Source organism: Eufriesea mexicana, unplaced genomic scaffold (genome assembly GCF_001483705.2).
Source record: "Eufriesea mexicana isolate 0111107269 unplaced genomic scaffold, ASM148370v2 scaffold793, whole genome shotgun sequence".
NCBI classification, from domain to species: Eukaryota; Metazoa; Arthropoda; class Insecta; order Hymenoptera; family Apidae; genus Eufriesea; species Eufriesea mexicana.
Window position 1 is genome coordinate 207,814 of NW_016908959.1, and position 12,465 is coordinate 220,278.

Genomic DNA, 12,465 nt, shown 5'->3' on the forward strand with positions numbered 1-12,465 from the left:
GTTTCTACTCGTCGAAGATTTTGTGCACGAGATGCGTATTCCGTATACCGTGTACCGGCAGTTGGATGTCGTCTTTGAACGGCGTCTCGTCTTTCCCTGATGCGTTTCCTCCGAATCTCACCCTTTCCCAATCTCTCAGACGGATGCTCTTCCGCAAAATGTTTATCCTCGATCGTTTCGTCCCTGTCTTTCGCGTCCCCGTTTCTCTTTCTCTTTCTCTCTCTCTCTCTCTCTCTCTCTCTCGGAATTTTCTTTCGGAATTTTCTCCCGAAATTCTCTCTCGGTCGCTTTCGTCGCTCGTCGAATTTATTTCTCGGTCTCCCGTTCGTACGTTCGTGACAAAAATAATTCATCGTTACCCCTGAACGGTATGCTCGCTGTTCCCCGTTTGTCGTCTCTTCCAACGTTAATCCGTGCTTTCGGTAATGCTTCCTCGAAATCTATCCAGTACTGGGTCGAAGCTACGTTTCAGGGTTGTCGTTGCTTCCTCGGGGTTGGATCGTTTCTCGATCGTTATCCGCCAGTAGGAAGCTGTTCGTCCGAGGGTTCACCAGAATCTCTGGGCGCTGTCCCACAAGTTCTTCAGGCTTGATCGAAACTCGAAACGGAAGTTCTGGTAGTATCACGCTATGTTGTTGCCGCTCATCGTGGTCACGCATTTCTTCTCTGGCGTGTTTTGACTCTCCGAGTTGCTGCGCACCGCCTTCGTCGGACTTCCGGGAGTCGGTGTCGCGTCTCCTGGTAAAGGTTTGTTGTTGTTGGTCGACGTGGAGCTTCTGCGGCCGTTCTCGCGAGTCGGCGATTTAACGTCGAACACGGACGTGTCCGAGTCGATGTCCGAGTCGATCTGGAAGCAACGCGAACGGGTAAAGTGAGTAACGATCGATGACGCTGGCAAGGCAGATGATTCGCGATATTTTCGAGTCGTGGCTATTCGCAGGAGAGAAGCTAGCTATGGTCATACGTAACGTAATCAGCCTCTGAACGATAGGATTATTCTGCCACGTGGAAAATCGTTCGGCTCGACATGGTGAATGTCTGATAACGGGTTCACTACCGTGCGAGCTGCTAGTTGGCTAGTTGCATCTACTTCTTGGTGCATAACGCGAACGTTAACGAATGTTGTATGCGTGCCGGGTACTATGCAGCTATCAAGACTACGATGAATCGTATGAACGGAAAGCGATCGACACGATCGGTTCGATGCTAAGAGATAAGCGCAGTTCACCTTTTTCGTAACTGCTTTCCACGAGGAACAACGTTTGTAATGGAATAAAAGAATTATCGCGTCTAATGGCGTCTAGGTGGAGGAAGATGATGCACTACCTTGTTGAAACAGACTACCTGTCTGGTAGCTGGGTGCGGGCTAAGAAACAAACGTTCGCTGGTGTCGCTCCCGCAGCTGGAACTTTCGTTCATCTCCGTGGTAAATTTCCGCGAAGCTCGTGGACTCGGTGGCGCGGCTCTGCTCTGTCCACCCAAATTTATTCCTACGTTTCTCGAACAGACCTGCGACTGGATGTGCTCGCAGACCCTTCGAAATCTTCGGATGTTTCCTGAAACGTCGAATCGATGAGACGCGCGTCGTCAAGGTACGAGTGGCGTAGGGACATTCGTTTTGTAACAGGACTGGTCTGTCGTTTGGTCGTCAAAGGGGACGTACGCGAGGTGTAAATCAGGCGGCGTTCGGACGAACGACTCGAAATTATACGCGCGCTACATGCGGACCAGACGTAAGGTTCCACTTGCCAAGGTAACATCGATCTAGTTGCGGTTGGACGATTGCCAAACGCCAAACGCCAAACGCCAAACGCCGCCACCTTACCAATCTACCCTTGTCCGCGGATTGCTTCCGAGGGAACCGTTTCGTTTCGTTTCGTTTCGTTTCGTTTCGTTTCGTAAATTCGAGTGTCGGCTCAGGTGCGAAACGCGACTTGATTTCTCGCGAGAAATTCGCCAGAGATCGAATCGGTTTTTCGGGAATTACGTCTCCACGATCGAGCCAAAGTCTATTTACCGCTTAACAGAGTGAAAGTAATGGCGAACAACGGTTCGCTCGGCTGTTTCGAAATGGCGCTAATGTCCACTTGAAAACGGACTTGTCGTTGGAACATGGCCGGCGCCGTGCTTCCTCTTTTGTATTCCACCTTGAAGGACATGGGCGAGCTCACGCTGTGAGACAGCTCCGCTATCTGTTGATCGAAATTTACTCGCTTTTTATCGAGAAATCGTCTCGTCGCTACGTTTCCTGCGAAACTTACCGATAAAAACGCGTGAATTAGATCAGCTTTCACGCTGGCCAGCACTTTTCTCTTTACGAGGATGGTGAACGTTTCGTCTTTCTCCGTCGTCATTAGACTACCGAACCACGATTTCTTTGTAAGTTCCGGGGAGGAGTCCGGTGTGAGGTGCACCTGTGTAAAAAAGAGAAGCATCGTTTACTGTGCGAACAACGGTAATTAAAATGGTTCCTATGCATAGACTTCGAAGAAGGAAAACATTCGCAACCAGTCGTTCGAACTGGCACGCGTTACATTTCGATATTAGACTGTAATAAAACAAGGAAACGTACCTCCTCGGCACTCGTGAGCAATTTGCGCCGATGAAATCGAGGACTGCCAAGGAACGAGTTCTTGATGGTGGTCAACCTCGATCGCCAGTGATGAGCACCGGAACCGGCACCGGTATGAGGCGAGCCTGGCGGTGTAACACCGACCCCGACTACTGCGAAACGGACTGTTCTTTACCTGTGCCACATCTCGTTATTACGAATCCAACGCAACGCGGTCGCTTCTCTTTGCAAACAGTGTGTGCTCGTTATGCGCCGCGAGCACGGAGGTCACTTGCATTTTTTAAAACCGCCCCAACTACTAGCCCTTTCTGGCAAGATAAAACGCGCACTCAGACGTCGACGAGGGTCCCGATGATGCCCGAAGCTTTTGTTCGCCCAGTATAAACACTCTGGACACCTGCGTCTCGTTTCGACTACTATTATATCCTACGTCCACCGATTCCTCCATCGCGAGACGTCGCCAAACGTGTTTTCGATCAGACGCGTGTTCCGTCTCCGACTCGTGCAAGCACCGATTAGCCGAGTTCGGGGAAGAACGGAAACACGCTCTGGCATACTAGCGAAACTCGCTAGACTACGTCGCGTATAAACGTACCGCGAGGCTTTGCACGAGCTAGCTAGTTTTAAGAGGATTTACACCCGACTACTTCGCGATGCACAATCTGGAGGGCTCTTTGAAGGAATGGATTATTCATCGAAACAACGTAACCCCGCGAGGCGTATCGATTCCGCGAAAGAACCCGAGATAGTTTCTCGTTGAGGATCTAACGCCGGTTAAATGTAATAAATAAAAGCGTAATACTTATTATTATTTCTAGGAATAAATGCCGACGAGTAAAAGACACGATCCGACGTCGGTTCCCGAAAGGCGAAACGCGAAGGAGAATGAGAGAGAAGATTGGCTAAAGAGCTCACCCTGCTGGACGTCGTTTATTTCTATTCCCACGTTGGGTAATGCCGGGACAGGAGCGACGACAGGCGGCGCAGTGGTGTTCCCGTTGCCCGCGCTGCTCGTCAGCGCCGGCAGTCTGTGAGGACTTCCGGCCTGTCCTAGGTGCGAGGTCAGAAGCGCCCTGTGAGGACTGAGCAGTCCTGCGACGGCATTCGGCCCGTGTAACGGCGAGCTGCCGGGCGTCGACGCGTGTGGATGACATCCGGCGCTTGGAGAACGACGCGCGTGATTCCTGGTGCTGAAAAGAAGCTCGTTCGTGACCGCTGCTGGCTACGCCGGGGATAAGAATCGCGGACGCGAGCCGAGATCCCCAGAGGGCTGGAGCAGGTAACGAACGACGTTAGTCGCGAACGGCGTGTTAGTCGTCGTTAGGCCGCGGGTCAGGATGAGCGGTACCAGCGTCTGTCCTTGATACAGTCGGCCGCGATCTCGCGCACACGAGTACACGTGTACGGGGTGACACTCGGGATATTTGGAAGCCGTGGCTCGGACCAGGTTGTACGTTGTTTCGCGAGTTTGGCGTTCCATCGATCCATTCTGCGGAGTGGGTTGTTCGCGCGACACACTCGGGACACGGTTTTCAATCGGTGGAGAGAGAGAGGTAATCGTGCGAAGCGGGCTCGCACGTGGCAAAGTAGACGGAAGACGAGAGACAGAGGAAAGGTCTAGGGAGTATGCACGTGATAGCGTAGTACACGCGATGCATTGGCGTGGAGAGACCGGTCGCGGTGGTCACGCGATCGTTGACTTGGACGAAGCCCGGAGATAGCGAATCGCGAAACGATCGAGCGCGTCGTTTAACCTGGCACGACGTTTGACACGGAACTCGATCCGATTCCAGATACGAGATAGGGCCTGTTATCCTCCGTGTATCACCCGCGAGCCTCCTGTTCTTTCCTACGTACCTCAACTGTCTTCTGGGCGTGAGAGGAGAGCCGTGGCTAATTTCCCCGAGATTCAGGGCCGTGCTGCCGTTCACTCGACACGTGTCCACTCGCTTCCTCGGTGGATCAGCTTCCAATTCACCCGAGGACCCCCTTATGCCTCCTCTCATCACTTCCAGCTCGTCCTCGCACGCGGGTCTTCTTCGTTTCCTCTCCAGCAGCAGAAAATATATCACCTTCTCCGTGTTGTGGCTGCACGCGGGATAACAGAGATGAGAACGATCGCAACTCTTCGAGGGATATCGTGCGAGGTTAGTCGTAGTCGCGCGGTGGAGTTTTATAATTTTGCCAGGGAGGTTACGCGTATTCGATAAGTGGAAAAATCCTATCCTTTGTCTTACTTCGGATTGAGGAGTTCCTGAATGAGCTTGTCCTGTTCCTTGAAGCAGCCTAGGCTCGCGATCGCTTGCAAAACGTCTGGATCGATGGCGTCCACGGACGGAATAACGTGCGTCTGCACCACGTCCATCATCGACAGCTCCAACTCTAACTCGCCCTTGCCCGCCGCCGTCACCCACACGTGCCTGTTTATCTCCGCCAGCTGAGGAAATTCGAAATTAGGATTTATCGCCTGGCGTACACTCTCGGACGTGCCTTCGAGTTTAGCCCGTTGAACGAGGGTAGCGAGTTGCCGGCTCGTTTTCGATCCTGTCGCGTTGTACTCGCTTAACGGGCCAAACGCAGCGTTCGCGATCTCGCGACTCGGTCGATAGCCTTACCGTCAGTCTCTTGTCCGGATCGACCTCGATCATCCCCTTGAGCAGATTCTGGCACTCGGGCGGCACGAAGTGCGGTATGTAAAACACGCCTCGCTTCACTTTCTCCAGCAATTTCCTTAAATTGTCGTCGTCGAAGGGCAAAGCGCCTACCAGAAGCGCGTAGAGTATCACCCCGCACGACCAAACGTCCGCCTTCCTGCCGTCGTATTTTTCACCCTGCGAACGCGCAATTATTTCGTATTTTTCTTCCCTTTTAATTAAACCCCTGGCCAGCAGGGACATGGCTAACGGTAAAATAATAATTCGTCTCGATGGCTTTCTCGGCACGCGAGAGGGTAGCCCGGCAAAGCGGTGTATATATATATTTTAAAAGGCCGTGATTACCGTTCTTTATTAATCTCTTGCTCGTTTTCCTACGGCTAGCGTCGGAGCGATTAAAGCTGGGGGAAAAGTTTGGATCTTTAACGCTTTGCAGCCACGTCGAGGGCTTCTTCGAACGGAAAAAAAGAGAAAGGGCCAAGAGAATATTCGTAGGAGTCAGGGCTAGAACTTACTCGTATAACTTCCGGGCAGGCGTAATGAGGGGAGCCGCAGCTGGTTTCCAGCATGGAACCGGCAGGTTGCAGCGACGCCATTCCAAAATCCGCTATCTTAATGTTATTCTTCTCGTCCAACAATAAATTTTCAGGCTTCAAGTCTCTATGACTGGAAAGGAGAAACGCGGTCCGGTTATCGGCTCGCAGCCACACGCTGCGACGAATGTACGCACGTTAGACTAAATAGCCAGTTAGACGGCCTAGGGTCAACTAATTTACATGTCCGATCGATCGATGCCAGCGTTACACGCGTCTCTCCCGCGAAATTAGGTCCGTTTCTGGATTTATTCGATTGGGGTAGGTTCCCCGATGGCAACTAGACCGTTGGGAACCAGCCCCCTGTTACCCGCGCGCATCGGTTTTCTCGTCGTTTTTCTCTTGCCTCTGTTATCGAGCCGTTAAACGCGCGCTGCGAAATTAACCGGAAGGAATTTCCCATCGTTCCGCGATACGTACGGTGCATAATTCCCGAACGAGTCGGTCGAAATTCGTTCGGATGAAAAGAGAACGGCAGGTGACAGGGGAATTTATCGTCCATTCCGCGTTTACACGCGACGTCGTGAATCCGCGATCCGCTTGCTCGCGTACTCGCAAAGTCGCAAGGAAATCGCCAGTTACTCACCATATACTATGACTATGACAAAAATCTAACGCAGAAATGATTTGTCGAAAAAATCTCCTCGCTTCCTTCGGTGTTAGTCTACCTTTTTTCACTAGATAGTCGAAAAGCTCCCCGCTCGATACGTGTTCCAGAACAAGATATCTGAAACGAACAAGCGCAATTTCAGTGGTGCTGGTACATTCGGACTTTTCCGAGCGTGCATTCTCCTCTCTGCCACCGTGAGTAATGGGTCCCGTGAGTAAAACACTTTTGTCTAGCGTGTAGATTTTCCTACTTTCTCTCTCTCTCTCTCTCTCTCTCTCTCTGTCTGTCTCTCACTCTCACTCTCTCTCTCTCCTCGTCCGACTCACCGAATATTCAGAAACTCGAGCGGACCCCGAGCTTTCCTCGACTCATTCGAACCGGAAAAAAATTCACGGGAAATTCCAGTCTCTGTCCCCTATACCTTTGTCTCCCTCTGTTTCAGGTACTCACAGATATTTCTTGTTCTCGTACACATCCGAGAGGCCGAGCACGTGAGGATGGTCGATCAGTTTCATGATCGCAATCTCTCGTTCCACTTTCATCAGCACCGACTCCGACAGCTTTTCCCTGTTGATGATTTTGATCGCCACCTTCTTGCCCAACACGCAGTGGATCCCGAGCTTGACCAGTCCTGAAGCAAACGTGCTCGCGATTAGCGATTCGATTACTACCTCACGCCCGGTTCACGATTTTCCTCGTCGAAACTACGGTTTCTCGAATTTCGTGCGCGTAGTCTCCCGATAAGCGAATTCGTTTGCTCGTCGTGCGAACGCCGCAGTCGTGGTCGTTCTTAGCCGGACAATCTCGCGAGAGAAAATCCGAGGAGCCGGTGAATAGGGTCGTGGCAAGCGGAGCTCCTTATGCAAAGAGTGGCTCGTTGTATTCGGCCTGGATCAGCGCGATCGTCCTTCTTTGTCCGCTTCGTCTCTCGCGATTCCTCCTTTGTCGAGGAGCTTTCTTTTCTCGAGGGAACGAACCGGCAAACGGGTAGCCAGACGTTAGCCGTGAACACCGTTTGTTCCGCTAAGCGAATCCGCTTTACTCGCTGGCTCGCGACTTTCTTTACATTTCTCCATTTCTCCACGCGAGGCGTGGTCGAAGCAAAGGCGATTCGCAACGATGGCGCGTTGCCGTTGGAAGACGGTCGCCGAGCGACCATTTCAACGTATAATACGAAACGCGCGTAATAAACGAAAATGGACGCGGTCTAACGACTCGAGGTCTCGAGACGACGCGTGCACTCGCGCGCTGTTACCTCCATAGGTAAACAGCAAAGTTCTGCTCGAGTGGTTTCCAGTTGTTTCCACTCGACGAATCGCGGAAAGTTTGCAAGCAAGGATTTCGCGTCAAGCCTTACTAACGTGTTGTGTACCGCGGCTCGATTCGTAATCTCGCTAATTCTGCGCGCACGACAACCAAAGACTTTAACTCGAGCGATCAAAACGCGAGCGCAAGGTCGCCGAAGGCGTATCGACTATGCTTCTTCGCTTCGAAAGTCGAGAGCCAGGAATTACTCGATAGCTGGTTAAAATTATAACGAAGAATCGCTCGAGTGGCAGCAGGGTTCTTTCCCTCGTCGTTGATAAGTTTCGTCGAAAAGTATACGTTCCTGACGCCCATCCAGTCGGACGACGAGTTTAAATTGGATCGCATTCTCCGAAGGAGACGCGGCCACTCGAACCATTCCGTGTATTTGGGCTAGATTCTGAAATATCCGCGACCTCCGGACGACACGGGCCATCCGGGTCGTGCTCGTCGTTCCAATCGCGAGTGCTGTCAGCGTAGAACGCGCCTCGTCACACCGACACCGTTCAAGCGGCATTTCTTTCGCGAGTCTTCGTCAGGCCGCTTTGTACAATTATTCTCGGACGAGCTGCTACGAGCAGAAGCCGGAAACGGAAGGTGGAGGCTGTCTCGACGAGCGAATAGAAAACTGCGAGGAGTTACGAAGCGACAATTAATTTAGAGAACGCAGTCTGCTGCGAATCGAATCATCGCGAGAGATGCGGGAAGCTATGACAAGTTCGGAAGCGAAGACGCGCTGGAGAACACGGCTAATTTCTACTTGTGTCCTCGCCGAGGACGCGGCAGATACGGAACGATAGGATGTCCTGAAAAATGTTAGAAACGAGTTACAAAGCGAAAATTAATTTCGAGGGCATCATTTCGAACGGAGTAATGTCTAGAGACGTAGAGACACGGGATTATTCGACGTTTCTAAATTACGAAGACGGTTCAGCGAATGCGAGAAATTTCTGAAAGACGTGAGAGATACTAGGTAAACGAATGCGAGGAATATCGTTAATTTTGAATCGAGCGGTCGGAAAAGACGAGAAAGACGCCGGAGGATGATCGAAATGGAAAGAAAATGGCGCGAGATGGCGAGCGTAGGTGGATGCGTGGTTCCGAGCGAAACGAGAAGCACGGAGGGTGGGTTTGGAAAGGTTTCGACGACCAGAGCCCTTCGTTACCGGTGTTCCTTCGCGTTGGGTATTTACCTACTCGAAATATCAAACGGCAGCCCATGGACTGTTTTTACGGAGCTCGTGATCAATTCGCGAGTGTGCTCTCGTTCGTGAAATTACTTTCCAGCCAGCCCGTCTACCGATATGAAACGTTCGCGAGGGTCGAGTACCTGCATCGCGTACGCGCTCGCCGAGTTTAATTTTTGCTTTTCATTACGTCCGCGTGCGCCCTCGACCGGTCCACAGTGTTTACGACTTAAAACGACGCTGTCGTTGTTTAATCTACGAATTACTCGCGACTCTGTTTACTCGAGGTTGCAAAGCACCGAGTAAGCTTCGACGCTCGCGGTCTGAAGCGGAGCTTAACTCCGCTCGGTGGTCCGCGTGGCGGCCATCGAATCGCTGATCCGCCACGATCGTCTATCGGTAACCGGGATACAGGGAAACGACGAGGAAAAGGAGAAGGAGGAGGAGAAAGTATGACGGAACAGGTAGGAGGGAATAACGCGGAAAGGAAGATTTATAGGACCGGCTAAATTGGCTTAAACCGTCTCCGAAGACCACAGCGACGCGATGTCTTTATCCGTTTAAAAGCAGCCGTTGCAGACTCCTCCTCCTTGCCTTTGTTCCCTAAGTAGACGAGCGAAAAAAGATGGAAAGAGGAGGAAGAAAATGATAAAAGAATCGGAGCTCGTTGCGTCGGCGATGGCGCAGAAGAATCGAGCGCCCTTCGCCGATTAATTAATCGAATGCCCTTTCCGCGAGTCCGCTTTTACGATTTTCCCGGTGATTACGATTCCTCTTCCAATTTATCGAGCATTTCATAACGCTCCAGACGATTCTTCTTTGTCCCTGTTAGACGCAACCTATCCCCCTTGCGACGACGTTCGACTCCGATGGGTCGCGACTCCGCGTCCAGGTAAAGTGACGGAAAAATCGCTGGACAATTAGCTGTTCGAGACGAAGGGGAGAGGCGAGGAAGATAGTACCGAGTGCGTAACGAACAACGCGTGCAGGCGATATTTCGGTGTCGATGGTGGAAATTCCGCGCGGGACGTCGACTGGTCGCACTTGCCAACAAATCCACGGGAATTGCATTAGCGCCACTATAGGGTGTTAAAGTGCACTTTCCCTAACGACTTGCATCACGCACGATTTACCGACATCGATGCTAGGTATTTCCCCCCTTGCAAATCAATCTCTCCCAAATTTACATCTCGACCAGTTTGTAACGCTGCTGCAGGTACTCGGTAATCTGCGCAGCTTCGAAAACGCGTCGCTATTTCCACTATATTTCCACCACGCTTCCTATATATTTTCTCCATATTTTCCCAACTTTCACCGCAGAAATACGCCGCCGATACAGTGATAACACGGATAGAAATTAACCTTTTGTTCTCCGATTCGATACGCGATGGAACGTGGCAATCGGGCCAGTATCGGCCACGCGATCGCCTGTCCAGGTCATTCTATTTTCTATCGACTTTGTTATCGAGTGTCTAGCTGCTGGAATATTTAAAGGTCCGCTAATAATTGCGTCGCTAGTTTAAATATAGCCCTCGCGTAGGCAAATGCGCGTGTACGAGGAGCCATAATCGGCCGTTTTACGGTATAGACCAGAGAAGCCCCGTTGGTGCCAGGGATCGGCGAGTCGCCCTGATCCTACATCTGTCAAGGTACTGCTCGCGACTAATTCGACGAATCTGTGTCAAACCATCGATCTTTCACGCTAGTCACCATACGGGTTACCGTTCTTCCTTCGCGTCGTCTCGCGAGGAACGGTACATCCGACTTCCAAGTACACGAGATCTATTACGTAATTAGAGGCGAATAAAACGATACGTTTAGTCGCTCTGATAATCGATTCGCGGATTATTTACATGGAAAATGCCGACCAATGTGGAAATGACAAAAGTTCTGTCGATGTCCTGGGAATAACGACGTTTATTTTAAATACGATTCTCCGATTCGACGTTCCGTTCGGTCGACGACCCGCGACAACATGCAAATGAATTTACGGCAATCCCTTTTTCGTATTCGACGCGACCGTGCTCGCCGACGAAATCGAATTATATCTCGATATTTCATGGATTACGCGCTTCATCGAATTCCCTCTAATTCGCCGATGACGAAACGGGCCTGCCGCTGATTTTATCCGCGAATTATCGCTACCTGCAGATATTTTAACCCGAACCGCGTCTTCGTCGCTTCTTTCTTCGATCGAGATTCGTCCCCGCGTACGGGTAACAGCGTTCTCTGTATAACTATAGGGAGGAAACCGATGGACAAATTTCTACCCTGTTCTTTTCATCCCGGGAGTACATCCGGACGTTCGATACGTCTGTGTCCGGATTTCGGTCGTGGTTGATACGGGCGGCGAGGAAAGTCGAGCGAAACGAGCTGCGGTCCAATTTTTCCGAACCACTTTGTTGCAACGTGGGCATCCGAAAATCGAAACACGCGATCTCCGAAGGATTTTTGGCAGGCGAACTAGGTCAAGTCGTTCCTATGGGGCCAGAAGTTGGCCCGTTGGCAAATTGCGCGACGTCGCTGGTATGGTAAATCGTGGCAACTTTCCGCTTCCTTTTCTCGTGTCGTCAGCTTCTCGTTCCCCGATTCGTTCAACGGCGACGACCATGCCGCGAGTTCCAAAGAAGCGTCGTTCAGCGGAATTTCGACCGCGTGGAACTCGCGGCGAATTCGCGCGTCGCGGTGTACGCGGCGACCATAATCGTGAAACGTATGCCGCCGTTGTTTCACAGAGGGGTAGGTTTACCGTGCGGGAAACGCTCCTTCCGGTACCGAGCGAACGTACGCTTTGGTTGCCAGTTTTCCGCTGTAATTGCCAAGTCGCGACTCGATGAATTTTGTATTTCCATTTCGCGTTCGCGTTTCGCATTTGCATCGCCGTTCCGATTAAATCGTCGCTGTCCTCGAGTACTGGCGTACAATTGGCTAGGAATAATTGAAACTCGCGTGTGCTGAGAATTTAGGAGTTGCGAAACGCGATCATTCGCTTCCGGTTAACTCGGTTTTCCAGCAAAGTCGGTAAATTTTTGGAAAATTACGTCAGACAGGCGGTTGCGAAGGAACTTTGGAAGATCCCTTCGCTCTGTTTCCGTAATGCCGTATCTAAATGCGCGCGATCCCTCTGGATCGAGCGTTGATTGTTCGCAGTCTGAATCTCGAGGAAGGATCGAATATATCTTCGTCCGCGGCGACGGGGTTAATCCCAGAGCGAGGCGCACGCTTGTTTACGCTCTTTCTAGCATCAGGATGACTTTTATTTCCAACCCTCGAAAAGTTAACCCTCCGTTGCTTGCCCACTTTTCCCGTTTTTTCAACGCGTTCTTGCTCGTCCACTATCCGAAAGCGGTAATTTTGCCAAGAAACTCGACATACAGGGTGTTCGCGGTACAAACCGCACGGGGGTGATTCCGCGTGTAAAACTGAGTCGAAAATGTGGAATACAGTTTTTCGTGCGCGACTTCGTTCTCGAGAAAATCGAATTCGAAGATTCGTCGGGTGCGCTGCTTGTAATTCCACGGAATACCACTCAGGGTGGGGTGTA

At 51.3% G+C, this 12,465-nt stretch overlaps 1 protein-coding gene across 1 annotated transcript; it reads right to left on the reverse strand.

Moving 5' to 3' along the window:
• Nucleotides 1–219: 219 nt before the first annotated feature.
• Nucleotides 220–7,055, reverse strand: sff (BRSK family serine/threonine-protein kinase sugar-free frosting). Its single transcript, XM_017899187.1, has 12 exons — nt 6,880–7,055; nt 6,406–6,546; nt 5,742–5,892; nt 5,188–5,403; nt 4,810–5,009; nt 4,430–4,660; nt 3,488–3,762; nt 2,573–2,721; nt 2,262–2,414; nt 2,018–2,192; nt 1,345–1,556; nt 220–847 (listed from the first exon to the last, which is right to left on the reverse strand). The coding sequence occupies exons 1-12, from the start codon at nt 6,969–6,971 to the stop codon at nt 623–625; spliced, it is 2,220 nt and encodes a 739-aa protein (XP_017754676.1). The 5' UTR covers nt 6,972–7,055; the 3' UTR covers nt 220–622.
• Between the last annotated feature and the right edge of the window lie 5,410 nt (nt 7,056–12,465).